The sequence below is a fragment of the Fukomys damarensis genome, unplaced genomic scaffold, assembly GCF_012274545.1.
Source record: "Fukomys damarensis isolate Sample0158 unplaced genomic scaffold, DMR_v1.0_HiC HiC_scaffold_24, whole genome shotgun sequence".
In the NCBI taxonomy this organism is placed as follows: Eukaryota; Metazoa; Chordata; class Mammalia; order Rodentia; family Bathyergidae; genus Fukomys; species Fukomys damarensis.
Window position 1 is genome coordinate 68,615,919 of NW_022900936.1, and position 15,861 is coordinate 68,631,779.

The following is a 15,861-nucleotide window of genomic DNA, read 5'->3' on the forward strand; positions in this document are numbered from 1 at the left end:
AAAATCAACCACCTGGACAATCTGAACTGATAGCATAAGAAGTTGAAAAACAGGTGATTGAGGCTCTAGAAATATTCAAAACAGAAATACTTTTCCAGATAAAAGACATGATTACAGACTCTAGAAAAGAAACAGATAGACAAATAGATGAGTTCAGGACCATGATGGAAGCCATGAATTCTCAGCATAGGAAAGAAATGGAAACCAAGAAGGCCCAACATCCTCAGACAAAGGACTATTATCTAGAATATATAAAGAACTCAAAATAATCAGCCCACCCCAATATAAGGACCAGATTCAAAAATGGGCATCTGAAATGAACAGACATTTCTCAGACAAAGAAGTAAAAGCAGCAAGTAAATATATGAAAAAATGTTCCACATTACTGCTCATTTGGGAGATGCAGATGAAAACAACACTGAGATTCCACCTCACCCCACAAAGAATGGCTGCTAAAGAAATCACACAATAACAAATGTTGATGGGGTTGTGGGGAGAAAGGAACCCTTCTCCATTGTTGGTGACTAGTGCAACCATTATGGAAATCAATATGAAGATACCTCAAAGAGCTGGGACTAGAGTTTCCATTTGACCCAGCCATCCCTCTGCTGGGTATCTTTCCAAAAGAATTAAAAGAATCATATCACAATGATATATGTGCACCTTTGTTTATAGCGGCACAGTTTGTAATAGCTAAAATTTGGAAACAGCCCATTTGCCCATCAGTTGGAAACTGGATAAAGAAGATGTGGTTTTTCTATAAAATGGAATACTACTCAGCCATAAAGAATGAGAAATTAGATTCATTCATAGGAAAATTGATACATATTGAGGATATACTCCTAAGGGAAATAAATAAGTGACACATGTAAATACTGAATAGTTTCTCTGGTGTGAATAAATTATAATAGTACATAAGATCCTAATGAATATAATTGACAATGTGAAATAGGAAGAAAAGGGCTAAAGGTGTAGGGAAAGTGGGAAGGGTAGGGGAAAGGTAATAAGGGAAAGGAAAAAAATAGGAGAAAATAAAAAAGTGGAAATAAAATGTTTGTAAATGGGGAGGGGAGAAGGGGGTGAAGGGAGGGCAGCGACAAGGGAAAAAAAATGAGAACCAAGACCTGTCATGTAAAGGTACAAGATCCCAATAATGAAGTGTACTGTATACCTAAAATGTACCAATAAACTCAATGAGGAAAAAAAAAAGAAGGCCCAACATAAGAAAGAAATGGAATCAATGAAACAGATTCAAACTACTATCCAGGAGATTAAAAACTCTATTAAAAGTATACACAGCAGACTAACCCAATCTGAACACAGAATATCAGGTATAGAAGATAGGATAGCAGTCAATGACCTTGAAAAGAGAGATCTCTTAAAAATAGTAAGGGACATAAGAAATCAAGCCAACAGCTCCTAGATGATGTAGAGAAGAATAATGTAAGATTAATAGGAGTCCATGAAAAAACAGGAGAAAGCACAAATGACATAAAAAACTGTTCACAGAATTAATGATAGAAAACTTCCCAGAGTAAAAGAACTTGATACACAGATAAGTGAGGCATATAGGACTCCAACTAGTTATAATAAAATAAAATCTACACAGACATATAATAATCAAGATTCTGGAAACCAAACAGAAGTACAAAATACAACAAGCAATTAGAGAAAAGAAATAAATTACATACAAAGGAAAGCCCATTAAAATCATAATACACTTTTCAATACAAACCCTCAAGTCAAGGAGAGCCTGGAGTGAGATATTTCAAGCTTTGAAAGAAAATAACCTTGGGCTGGGGATTTAGCTCAGTGATTCTGTTGCCTGCCTCACAAGCTCAAGGACCTGAGTTTGATCCCCAGTATATAAAAAAAAAAAAAGCAAACAAAACAAAACAAAACAAAACAAAAAAAACCCCTCCAACCTAGGCTGATGCATCCTGCAAAACTATCTTTCAAAACTGATGGGGGAAATAAGATATTTTCATGACAAAGAACACCTGAGAAACTTCATGAATACCAAACCATCACTCCAAACAATTTTTTAAAAATATCCTAGAAAAAGACAATGAAGGTCACACCTCCATAAGGTCCAACAGAACAAATCTAATAGGCAAGAATTTAAAGGGAGAGGAAGAAAAATAAAATAGAGCCAACAACAGGAAAATAACATGACAATGACAAGTCAAGACATATTAGTTATAACCATCAATGTCAATGGGCTCAAGTCACCAATCAAAAGAAATAGACTGGCAGAATGGAATAAGAAGCAAAATCCAACAATATGCTGTATACAAGAAATGTACCTACTTGACAAAGAAACTCATAGACTGAAAGTAAAAGGATGGAAAACAGTTCCCCATGTGGCAGGAACCAAGAAAAAAAGCAGGGATAGCTATCTTATTTACAGACAAAGTGAATTTCAAACCAAAACTACTTAAGAGAGACAAAGAAAGTCACTACATCCTTGTAAAGGGAACAATCCAACAGCAAGAGATGACAATCATAAATATATATGCAACAAACACTAATGCCCCCAACTTTACAAAACAAATATTTAGGGACATGAAACACCAAATAGGTACTATTACAATTGTAGTGGGGGACCTCAGTACCCCATTGTCACAAATAGACAGACCATCTAGACTAAAAATAAAAAATGAAATACTAGAACTGAACCAAGTTTTTGAACAAATGGACTTAATAAATGTCTACGGAGTGTTCCACCCCCCAAATTCAGAATATACATTCTTTTCAGCTGCACATGGGTCACTTTCCAAAATAGACCACATACTAGCTCATAGAACATGTTTAAATAAATGCAAAGGAACTGAAGTTTTCCCATGCATATTATCAGATTGTAGTACAATTAAACTGGGGATCAGTAGCATAAGAAACTGTAAGAACTTCACAAACACATGGAAACTGAATAACACTCTCCTGAACAACCAATGGCTCACAGCAGAAATTAAAGACGAAATTAGACAGTTTTTACAACTTAATGACAATGCCAGTCCAACATACAGCAATCTATGGGATATAATGAAAGTAGTTTTATGTGGAAAATTTATAGCAGTCAATGCCCACACTAGGAAAAATTAACCACCTAATGGTGAGTTTTAAGCTCCTAGAAATAGAAGAGCAAGAGAAATCCAAAGCTCATGCAAGGGAGGAGGAAATTATAAAGATCGAGCAGAAATCAATGCAAAGAAGACTAAGAGAATAATACAAAAAAATGAATCAAAGAACTGATTTTTTGAAAGAATAAATAAAGTAGATAAACCCTTAGACAACTTTATCAAAAAAGGAAAGGCTCACATTCATGCAATTAGGAGTGAAAATGGTGACATCACAACAGATCCAGCAGAAATCCAAACAATCACTGATATTTACTTCAAGAAATGTACTCTAATAAAATGGAGAACACAGAAGAATGGATGGATTTCTAGATACATATGAATTACCAAAGTTGAATGAAGAAGATATAAAATTCTAAACACCCCAATTGCAATCCACGAAATTAAAAATGTAATTAAAAATTTACCAACAAAGAAAAACCCAGGCCCTGATGGCTTCATTGCTGAATTATATAAGACATTTAGAGAAGAAGTACTGCCAGCACTTTTTAACTTCTCAATGAAATTGAAAAGGAAGCAATGCTTCCAAATTCATTCTTGGAAGCAAGTGTTACTTTGATTCTAGAACCAGGGTAAGACCCAACCAAAAAGAGAACTACAGGCCAATCTCCCTAATGAACATAGATGCAAAAATCCTCAATAAGATACTGGCAAACAGAATACCAGAGGGTCATCAAGAAGATTCTAAACCCTGAAAAAGGGAAAAGAAAAAAATGTGAGATAATGAAAAGATGGAAATAAAGTGGTTGTAAATGGGGAGGGGAGGAGGGGGTGAAGGGAGGGAAGGGACAAGGGGAAAAAATGAGAACCAAGACTTGTTATGTAGAGGTACAAGATCCCAACAATGAATATAAATGTGCTGTATCCCTAAAATGTACCAATAAACTCTATTAAAGCTGAAAAAAAAAAAGATTCTACACCCTGACCAAGTTGGATTTTCCCAGGAATGCAAGGATTGTTCAACACACGTAAATCAATAAATGTAATACACCATATTAACAGAGTCAAGGACAAAAACCATATGATCAACTCAATAGATGAAAAAAAAAGCATTTGACAAAATCCAACACCCATTCATGCTTAAAAAAAAAAGACCTGCAGAAAATTGGAATACATGGTCTTTATCTCAACTTGATAAAGGTTATCGATGAAAAGCCAACAGCCAACATCATACTCAATGGTTAAAACCTGAAAACTTTCACGCTAAAATCAGGCACAAGAAAGGATGTCCACTATCACCACTCCTGTTCAATATACTTTTGGAAACATTAGCCACAGCAATTAGATAAGAGAAAGAAATAAAAGGAATAAAGGTAGGAAAGGAAGAAGTGAAACTGTCATTATTTGCTGATATGATACTCTACGTAGAAGATTAAAAAAAAAAAAAAAACCTTGGCCAAAGGACTTGTAGACTTAATTGACAGATTCAGTAAAGTAGCTGGATACAAGGTAAATACTAAAAAATCAATAGCCTTCTTGTACACAAATAACAGACTCACTGAGAGTGAAATAGCATCCAAAAAAATGAAGTATCTAGTTATCAATCTAATAAAAGAAACAAAAGACCTCTACATTGAGAAATACAACACTCTGAAAACAGAGATTGAAGAGGATATAAGAAATGTAAAGCTATCCCTTGTTCCTGGGTAGGAAAAATCAATATAGTGAAAATGACCATACTTCCAAAACTGCTATACAGATTCAACACAATCCCTATTAAATCCCAACGGTATATTTCACAGAACTAGAGAAAATAATCCAAAAATTCATTTGGAATCAAAAGAAACCTAGAATAGCAAAAGCAATTCTAGGCAACAGAGACATGACAGGGGGTATCACAATCTCCAACTGAAACTATATTACAAAGCCACTGTGATAAAAACAGCATGGTACTGGCAAAGAAACAGACTCAAGGATCAGTAGAATAGATTAGAAGATGCAGAAACAACTCCTAACATATTCAGCTACCTCATCTTTGACAAAGGAGCCAACCATCCTCAGTGGAGGAAAGATAGCCTCTTTAATAAATGGTGTTGGAAAAACTGGATTTCAACTTGTTAAAGATTAAAGCTAGACCTTTATCATTCACCATGAACTAAACTAAAGTCCAAGTAGATTAAAGATATAAACATTAAAACAGAAACACTAAACTTCCTGGAAGATGAATTACGTAGAACTCTTCAAGATATTGGCATAGGAAAAGATTATATGAAGAAAGCCTCAGTGGCTGGGGATTTAGCTCAGTGGTTCCGGAGCCTGCCTCGCAAGCACAAGGACCTGAGTTTGATCCCTAGTACCACAAACACACACACACACACACACACACACACACACACACACACCCTACCAAGAAAGCCTCAGTAGCATGGAAACTAGCACAAAGAATCAATAACTGGATTCTCATCTTTTAAAAAAGTTTCTGCACTTCCAGAGACATCACAAGCATAGCTAAAAGACAACATACAATGTGGGAAACAATTTTTACGAGCTGTTCCTCAAAGGTCTAGTATAGAATATATAAATAACTCAAAAAAATCAGACCCCCCCCAAATAAAAAAGACCTGATTCAGAAATGGGCATCTGAAATAACAGACATTTCTCAGACAAAGAAGTAAAAGCAGCAAATAAATACATGAAAAAATGTTCCACATCACTGGCCATTAGAGAGATGCAGATGAAAACAACACTGAGATTCCACCTCACTGCTATCAAGAAATAAACCAATAACAAATGCTGGTGGGGTTGTGAGGAGATAGGAACATTTCTTTATTGCTGGTGGGAGTGCAGACTGGTGCAACCACTGTGGAAATCAATATGGAGATACCTCAAACAACTAGGATTAGAAGTCCTATTTGACCCAGCTATTCCTTTGCTATCTTCTCAAAAGAACTAAAAGAATCATACCACAGCGATATATGCACACCCATGTTTATAGTGGCACAGTTTCTAATACCTAAAATTTGGAAACAGCCCAACTGCACATCAACTGGAGATTGGATAAAGATGATGTGGTTTTTTTTTTTTTTAATAAAATGGAGTACTACCCAGCCATAAAGAATGAGAAACTATAGAGATATTTATAGCTAAGTGTATTCACATTTAGGCCATAGTCTTAAGTGAAATTAATAAGTCACACATGTGTAAATACCAAGCAGTTTCTCTGCAAAAAACTAAAAGCATAAATAAGGATCAAAATGTACAATTGATACTGTGAAATAGGAAGAAAAGGTATAAAAGAGTAGGAGAAGTGGGAGGGGTAGGGGAAAGGGAAAAGAAAAAAATATGTGAAAAGGAAAAACATGGAAAGGTGGAGGGGGTGAAGGGAGGGCAGATGTATGGAGAAAAATAAGAACCAAGATAAGTCATGTAAAGTTACAAGATCCCAATGATGAATGTAACCATACTGTATACCTGAAATGTGCCAATAAACTTAATAAAGATTTTAAAAAAGAAATTGTCAGCTGAACAGAACTTCTCAACTCTGCATATACGCAGATGACATTTTGTTATTTCCTTCCTGTGGGGCAGTTAATTTGGCTTGTGGCTTACCTTGCCTATGCACCAGGAGCTCCTTACTTGTAGACCCGAATCATGCATGTCCACCCCCTCCCTGCAGCACATAACACAGAGACAGAAAAGCAGGGCTCAGAAGCAGAATTCATGAAACTTTGGGACTGTATGTAGTCCATGCGCTCTGAGTCTTATAAAACTACTAGATGAATTGGTCCCATGATTTATCCCTCACCCATTTGGAGATGTAAATGTTTATCTATAACCTGTATTTCTGCCTTCTCTGCCAAGTGTATCCTATGGTGACTGATTTAAGAAAGACTTTATGATGATGCTTTACCAAAAACATTTTTAAAATGCAACTCAGTAGCTCTTCACTCTGGCTTTATAGAAGAATCATCCCAGCGGTGCTAATTTAATTAATGTTGAGTGGGGCATAGATGTTGATTTTTTAAAAGTCCTCCAAGTAATTCTAATGTGCAGCGAGTGGAGAACCGCTGGGTAAGGTACATCCTATGGATTGTACTTGCTCTTCATGGACTTCTGTAGGAGAAGGAGGCATGGCGTCTCCTTGCGGAATTTGACTGCTTCTAACCCAAAAGGCTATACAGCCATCCTCAGTATCCTTGGAGGATTAGTTCTGGGACCTTGTGGACACCAAAATCCATAGATGCTTGAGTCTATAAAATGGCACAGTATTTCCATATAACCTGCATACATCCTCCTGGATACTTTACTTTCTACTTTTAATACCTTATGCAATGTAAACACTGTGTAAATAGTTGTTATTCTGCACTATTTAGGGAATAATGAGAAAAGTCTGTTCATCTTTAGTGCAGATGTAATTTTTTCCTGAATATTTTGAACCCACATTGGTTGGGTAAATAGATTGGAAGCTGAAGATACAGAGGACTAAGATACACAAATATATACATACAATTTTTCTTTTCCCTCTGCCTGCATCCTTCTGGTTCTGAGCTAATCTCAGGATCTCGCCGAGTCTTGGCTCTGAGAGTACGTGACACTGGTGACCTCATCTGTGGCCACCTTCCACAGACACACCCTGGGATTCCTCCAGAATCCTTGGGGCTGGTTTCAGATGGGTAATTGCCCAAATATAGCAACTTGTTTATGTGCAATTTGTCAGTTGTATTTAGAATGACCTGTTCAGTTACCATTTTTTAAATATATAAAACTATTGCTCAGTTTTATGAAAAGTAAATGAAATGCTGGCCCTCACATTCAGACAAATTATCAAAACCCTGTTCTATCTTCATTCTACTTGAATCTCAGCTCTTCCTTTATACCTGCCATTCAATCACCCATCCATCTATCTACCCATCCATTCATTCATCATCCATCCACCCATCCACCCAACCACCCATCCATCCACCCACCCACTCATCCACCCATCCATCCACCCATCTATCCAGGAAACACTTTCTGAGGATGATTATATTGCTGGCATGGGCCAGGCATTACAAATACAACAGTAAACCATGCATCTCTGCTCCTAGACCCTGAAAGGCTTAGTCGTTTTCTCATTCATACTGTACTGAAAAAATCTGCTGAATGTGCAGTAGAAGTGAATGTAAGAATTTACTTGAACAAATATATGTCAATAGTTCTTCAAGAAGAAAACTGAATGCTCCTGTATCATATACCTGTCTGCATCATGATATAAAACTCTATCTTTCCAAAATATGATATGGGTGTGTGAACTGCTCTCATTTCTGCGTTTTTTTTTTTTTCCAGCAACTACTGATGAAAATAATTAATTAAAGCTCTCTGCTCTTGGTATTTTATTCCAGCTCCCATTCTGAGTTTCAGCCACTGGGGGACTCCAACAATTCACTAGGTTCACCCTTCTCTTGAAGGACTGACTGTATCGTGGTTTGGGTTTCAAATGCCCACCGCAGAGTCTCACGGGTTCAGAGGCAGGGCTTTTTGAAGGCGACCGGATCATGGGGGCACTACACCCACCAGTGGACTGAGCCAGGAGGAAGCAGGGCCTGGCTGGAGAGGTGTGTCACTGGGGTCTGACCTTTACAGGGTCAGTCTCCCTCCCAACTCCTCCTCTTCCTGCTTCTGGCTGCCATGTGTTGAGCAGCTCTCCTCTGCCATGCTCTTCTACCATGCCTTGGAGCCAGTGGATGGTGGACAGAATTCCCCAAAACATGAGCCAAATGAAACCTCTCCTCCTTTAAGTTGTGGGTGTTGGGTATTGTCTTCCCAGAAGTGGGAAAGGTGACTCATACAGACAGGGTTTTAAATCATTTGCAAGGGGCTCGTTTCGCTTCGTCTCATTCCCTCTGCCTCTGGTGCTACTGAGGGGTGCACCCTGAAACCCTTCCAAGGCCAGGAACAGCGAGGCAATGTCTCAGCAGTCCTTCGACCCTCTCCCTCATCATATTTCCACAAAGACAGTAAGTTTCCCGACATCCTCCTTACTCTGCAGATTGACCAACGCCTCAACTTCAGCCCAGCTCCCCCCACCCCCATTGGCTAGCCATTCTCCATAAAAGGCAGAGGTTCCTTTACTTCCTGAGAGGCTGCACGGTGTCTGCGCTGCAAGCAGAGGACAATCAGACAGGGCTGGAGGCAGGCACTGGGCAGGCACTGGGACTCTCCACCGGCCACAAGCTCTGTCCCTCCCCACCTTCCCAGGCACGGCTTCTGTCACAGACTTTCAAGGTCCTCTTGGATATGAGAAGCCGTGACCAGAGTGATTAGAGTTTACTCTGGAGGATTTGCCACTTTTAACAAAAGATACTTTTTGAGTATTTTCCCTACTTAGTTTTTTTTTTTTCCTGCTAATTAGCATGCCCCAGGGCTCCTGAGGTTCTTGAGATTTCTCTTTTGATTTGTAATAAACATCCTTTCCTGCACTGCACACAGGTTTGTTTAGTAACATTATTTAATGCCTACTAATGCTGTTCTTGACATGATTCCTTTCTATATTTTTGAATAATATTTGGATTAACTATTTTGGTTTTTCCTATTCAATTAGACACAGTGAGTTTGTAAAGAGAAAATGTGTCCCTAAAATAAAAATCTCTGTCTGGAGAGAATCCCCATCAGCAGTATGGAGGATGTAAAAAAATTCAACAAGCACAAGTGATAGGCTAGGTAGAGTGACTTCCTAGGTTATCTTAGAGGCACTGCAATATACTAAAGACTTTTAAAAGCATCATAGTACTGTCCTATTACTGAACTAGAAGAAAATTCCTCTGGGATGACGCTGAGAAGTAAGAAACTTCTTGGGTAAATATAGGTTGGGAAGGCAAACATTTCATAATAGATCAAAGAAGCTGCAGGAAAACCAGAAGGAAAGAGATGAGCTGAACAGCAGCGGATCAGTGAAAGGAGCTAGGATGCTTGTGTGCACCAAAGAGCAGAACTCTGATGCCCCCAAGGGGAAGAGAGGGACGTGCCCTGAGGAGGTCCAGGTGAGCCACGCACCCTCCAGTTGAGCACATCGGGCTGGAGGGTGGGGTCTTCATGCCTGAAGGTGATGGCAAGGGCACCCATCAGATGTGGCCTTGCTTCTTCGGGGACCAGACCTCTCCGAGATGGGTCTGCTCAGAACCAAGGCCATGGCAAAGATGGGAACCAGAGCTGAGTGGTTTATCAACCCAAATCAGGATGGTAGGATGTGGCAAGTAAAAAGACCACCCCTGTATCCCTTGCCTATCCAGGCCACACCTCTCGTTGTCCAGGCCCCATCCAACACTGTCGTCTAGGGCCCAGATGACAGTGAGTGTGGTCCCTGCAATGCAGCTGAATCCACCCTAAGGAGGGACACTGAGCAGCAAGGAAGGGCTACGGCAGGGGCAGACCCCAGGTGAGCTCCTTGAGAAGGGCCTGGTGGGGCGGCCGAAGCTCAGGTGCTGCTAGTTTGGGGCCGTCCTGGTTGTTGTCACTGGTCACTTAATTCCTACACAAGCCTCACTCTGTGACTGAGAATGGAGAACAGTGGCGTTTTAGTTTACAGAGGGTTTACAGTACCTCTTCTAGAAGTAGACTCTCGTCCTCTTCAAAACCTAAATCTCCACCTCTCACACAAGTATTCAGGTGAGTACACGCCTGCACACTATGACCAGGCCTGGCTCAGCAGGTGCAGCTGTTTGGCCAAGGGCTTGCCTACCCCTGTCTCTGTCTGGACAGGCGGCACACATACCAAGGAGGGGTCCCTCTCTTCTCATGTCTATCTTTAGATGTGGAATTTTCACCCATGAAGGTGCCTGCATGTTGTCTCTGAGGATGGTTTTTACCCCACAGCACTGTGACTTTCCTTTGGGTACAAGGCTGCCTGCCCTGCCAAATGCCATGTGGAGATTCTGTTCTCTGTCCAGATCAGCCTATGATGGGTGGAGGGAACTCCATGGAGGAATCCACTAGAAAGGAGACAACTGTAGAAACAGGAAGAGTTAGCCCGCCATGTGTCACAGGCAAACAGCGAGCAGCGCCCCCAGTCAGAAGATCCTACTCAGGCTGGGCACGGTGGCACATGTCTATAATTCCAGCACTCTGGGAGGCTGAGGCAGGAGGACTGCAAGTTTAAGCCCAGTCTGGGCAACTTAGCCACTTACAAGACTCTGTCTCAAAAGAAAAAAAAAAAAAAAACAGGTTGGGGATGTAGGTCAGCAATAGAAGGCCCCTTGGTTCTATACCCAGTACCACCCCCTCCCTCCCCCACACAAAGAAATAAAAAAGATATTTCTCATATCTGCAGCTCCCTGAGGCCCTCCATTTCTCTAAGGCAGTGAACTTCCACTCCACCTGGGAGAAAGGGCCCTTGGAGGCAAACCTCCAGATGTTCGGACACCAAGGATGAGCACAGATTCCTTTACTGAGAGCAACCCTTGTGTTCCAGGGGTCTGAGACCTTAGTGCTGGGTGTCAGCTCTTCTCTTCTACTATCATTTAAAACTTGCATTTACTAAGGTCAAGGTCCCTGAAAACAAATAGCACCTTTCCTTGAGGGTGTATGTACATGGCCTAAATAGAAACCTATGCTAATGCGGAAACCTAAGGTAGCTCTCCAGAGTAAATTCACACTCTCCTGCCCCAGGCAGGGATTGGCCTTCCAGGAAGGCTGGCAGAGCTGCTGGGCAAAGCCGTCCCCCAAGAGAAAAGGATTCTGTTCCATCTAAACATAAGCAGGAGTACTTAAGAGTTAACCTGAGGAAAGCTCCCCAGCCGACTGCACCTCTCCGAAAATGACAGAATCTCAGCATCCACTTTTCCTCTAGGGATTTAAGAGAAGGCAGAAGTTTGGGGGATTTTTTCAGAGAAAGTCTGGAGTATTCTCCTGGCTTGAGTCGTGCCAAATAAATGTCCTTGATGTCACATGACCTCTGGCCCACCAAGGTGGCTAAGGAACACAAGAAATTTGCTAATCTCCTGGCAGGGTGTGTGCCCTAGATACAAAGATGTCGCTGCCAAAGCAACCCAGAGTTTCAGAGATTCCTTGGAAACCCAGAGAGAGGGTGAGTCCCCTGCAGGGCCTCCTGGTCCTGGGCTTCTCCATCACATCCCCCTCCCCACCCCTTCTCTGTCCCACAGCCTCCTGCTTGCTTGTCCTAAGCAGCACTTCCTGTTCACAGGGGAAGGGAGGGGAGGGGCAGAAATGCAGAGCTTGTTGAGCTGGGAATTTGGAGTGACCACATTCTTCCTTTTTTTTTTTTTGGTACCAGGGATTGAACTCAGGTCTTTGAGCTTGCAAGGCAGGCCACCGAACCGCTGAGCTAAATCCCCGGCCCTATGGCCACATTCTTCTGTTGTGGCCCTGATTTTCAACATGCAGAGAGGTCCTAGTGATCTGGTTGCCTGCACTTGCGTGGGGTGAGGTACCTGTGTCCAGATGTCCTGAGGCAGAGCCTGCACATTTCCATCACTTCAGCCTCCCCAGAACTTCCGTCCACCTGAGACTCTGTGGATCCCCAAATGGCACTGCAAGGGGGAGGCAGCCCTGGCTGATGGAGACAAGTGAATGACCCCAGGAGACTGAGGCTCCTGGCAGTACAGGACACACTCACCTTTTCAGCTATGAGGAAGTTATAGCGGAGGGCCTCTCGGGTACAGATGGCACCAAGCAGGAAGGTAAAGATGATGTACAGAAACCATCTGCAAAACCCAAACATAGAGTAGAGTGTCCACCTGCCCTCGCCCTGCCCCATCCCTACCCCATCCCTCTCAGCCTTTTGATTCCCACTGGAACATGTCTCAAAATTAAGGAGAGGCCTGGGCACAGAGCCTTTCAACTGGCCTGGGAGGGCACTGCTTGTACTATTTCTCTCCTCCATGCTTCGTACAAAAAAGAAAAAGGGATATCATTACTGCATCTTTTCTTCTATATTAAGGAAGAAAAACACACAAAGGGTGTTGGGGCTTTAAGAAGTGGGGCCCAGTTCTCTAATCATGGCTCAGGTCAGGGTTGACCTGTAGCCCTGCACTCCTCTCTCTCCCAGCAGAAGAACCTGCCAGGGATCTTTTGGACCTGGAAGGCTGGCTGGTCTATGGATTGCAGATAACAGAGAGGAACCAAGAGAAGGGCAAAGCAGCAGCCTAGTTCTGCCCCAAGATGCCCTGTAATGTGCTTGCTTTGGCAGCACATATACCAAGATGCCCTGTAACTGTGCACAAGTCACATGGTCCCAGAGGGTCACATGGTCCTGGAGGGTTACATGGTCTTTCCACTTCCATCTGAGCAGAGAGAGAATGGCCAAGCCCTTCCACCCAGGCCTCCCAGCTGTGACCAAAAACCAAACAGGGTTATCACGTATGTTCCTCTTTTCTCCCTACCACTCAATTCTATCCTTGTTACCTTTATTTACCTTCTAATATTGCTGCCTCATTTTGCACAAAATGGCCTTGTGCCCTGTGCCTGGCTGGTAGCAGTGGTGCCACTGCAGAAGCTGAGAGCAAATTTGGCATTTGCGGAATAGACCTATTACTATGCTTTAGGTCTTATAGTTTGAACAACACAGGCACTTTTAATTTCCCAAGTCAAGGTCGTCTGTGATCTCACTGCCTTTTTCACACCTACCCAGTGAAAGGCAGAGAGCTTCCTTTCTCCCACGGTACAGAGATAAAATCAGAAGATTCTAGAAGATCAGAAATAGATCAAGGCCACCTAGCCCGCTAGCATGAGTAGCAGAGGCCTGACAGCTTTGGGGGAGTCTGGGGTGGGGGTCACCTCTGGGCTTTTACTGTATGCCTTTACACAGTGTCCCTCACACTCCCAGGCAGGCATGGGTCACTAATCCCATTTTACAGAAAAGGAAGTGAAAGCCCCAGAGCTAAGTGAGCTGTCCTAAGTCACTCAGTGGAGTAGTGGCTGAGCTGGGACGAAAACCCTCATCTGTCTGATTGCAAAACTCTCCATTCCTGTGCTCCCACCACCTGCCCCAGGAAGTCAACAGTTAAACAAAAGTCCCCCCCCCCCCGGGTTCAAAATGAGGGTGAAGAAGGAGCAGGGGCAGGGACCAGGAGGAGGTGGAGGGAAAAGGAAAGAAAGGCTTTGGTCTGTGATCTGCATTAACGACAGTCCTCGGCAGCATTCCCAGGCCGGAGGTATGAAAAGGCAGTGTCTGAGCCCACCAGACGCGAATTTTCCAGCCCGCTGAGTGTTAAAAGGAAGATCCGAATATGAAGCAGATCGGCCACAGTTGGGGCGCTCTGTGAACAAAAGGGGCAGCCCCCTCTTCTGCAGGGGATCTTCTCTCTACTCCAGGACAGACGGTAGGGAACTTACGAGATGCCAACGGCTGCCAGGGAGCCCAGGGGGATGCTGGCCGCGGGCTCCCGGAGGTCGCCTCCCATGTTGAAGCCCGCCATGACTCCTGCAAGACACCGAGGGAGGGTGGGGTGTAGCAGGTGCTCCCGAGTCACCCTCTCGGCCGCCCTTCCTCTCCTCCAGGCCTCTTGGCAGCCCTCCCATCTGCAGTTCTGCGTTCAGCCCTTTTGCAATCTCCCCTGGCAACTGAGAATGTGTCTGCCCAGCCATGAAAGAGACCTTTGTGGGTCAGGCGATGCTTAGGAGGAAAACCCTCCCAGCTAAGAAGGTTCTCATCACCCTGTGCAACGTATAGAGGGTGAGGGAGGTGATGGCAAGATGCACAAAGACCCACTACACCATAGGGGACAATGCCCCACAGCGGCTCAGTATTAGCAAAGGCCTGCAGCCTCCTGCTGCCAGGTGTCCTTGCCTTTGCTGCCCACTAGTCACACTAGCACCTGGCAGAACCAGATGCCTCATTCAGTCTCTGAGCTCTCTAAAGGGACCAACAGCACGTTTGGGGCGAACAGACGTCCCTCTCCATACTCATGCACATGGGTAGAAACAGCGGACAGTGAGCTCTGAACTCAGAATGAAGGTCCAGCCCATGACGGTCTAACAACTCCCTCCCTATTGTACCTAGAAAGAGGGCTTTGACAGCGCTTAGCGATCAGATGGGTCCAACACCGTCATTATGGATTTACGAGCACTTTCAGCCCCACAGGGCTGTGTTAAAGTGCTTTCCATGCATTTTTTTATCTTGTTTGATTCTCACAACAACCACATCAGAAAAGTAGAATTATTTCCCCACTTTATAGAAAAGTACTCAAACAGGCTCATTAAAACAGCCAAAGTTCCCACGTGTAGCCAGTACCAAAGCTACCATTCAGCAATGGTCTGCCTGACTCTGAAAGTCGGCTTTTAATGCCTCTGCTATAACGCTTCAGGGATTTGCAGAGAAGTAAAAGTCTGGGGCTAGAAAGGGACAATGGGGCTATTTCTGAGAGGCCAGGACTGGGGCCTGATTACACTTGGACCTGGACAGTCTGCCACTAGGATTTTATCTGGAGTCAAGAGTACGAGTAGTGAAGATTAGAAACAATATTTTTTCAAAAAAAAAGAGGATTGGCAAAGTGAATGAAATACCTTTCAATAGTTATGAGGTCTTGAAACCAGATATATGGCATACACCTATAATCCTAGCACTCTGGGGAGCTGAGCCAAGAGGATTGCATGTTTGAGCTGAGCCTTGTGATTTAGTGAGACTGTACCCCAAAATATAAAATGAAAAAGGGATGGAGATGTAGCTCAGTGCAAAGGCCCTGGTTTTAATCCTTAGAACTGCAAACAAACAAATAGGTCTTGAATACTGTCAGAGATATGCTATGATGTGGGAAGATATTTAAAGCTCTTGCTTAGCTTTAAGAGGCAT

General features: G+C 42.8%; 1 protein-coding gene across 1 annotated transcript in view; it reads right to left on the bottom strand.

The window, feature by feature from the left end:
* The window catches only part of Slc12a8 (solute carrier family 12 member 8), a 139,175-nt gene that overhangs the window by 34,593 nt on the left and 88,721 nt on the right, over nucleotides 1–15,861 (bottom strand). Inside the window, exons 6-7 of the mRNA XM_010618253.3 lie at nucleotides 14,406–14,493; nucleotides 12,688–12,775 (exon numbers count right to left, since the gene is read on the bottom strand). Coding sequence (XP_010616555.1) covers nucleotides 12,688–12,775; nucleotides 14,406–14,493 — 176 coding nt within the window. The remainder of the gene's footprint in view (nucleotides 1–12,687; nucleotides 12,776–14,405; nucleotides 14,494–15,861) is intronic.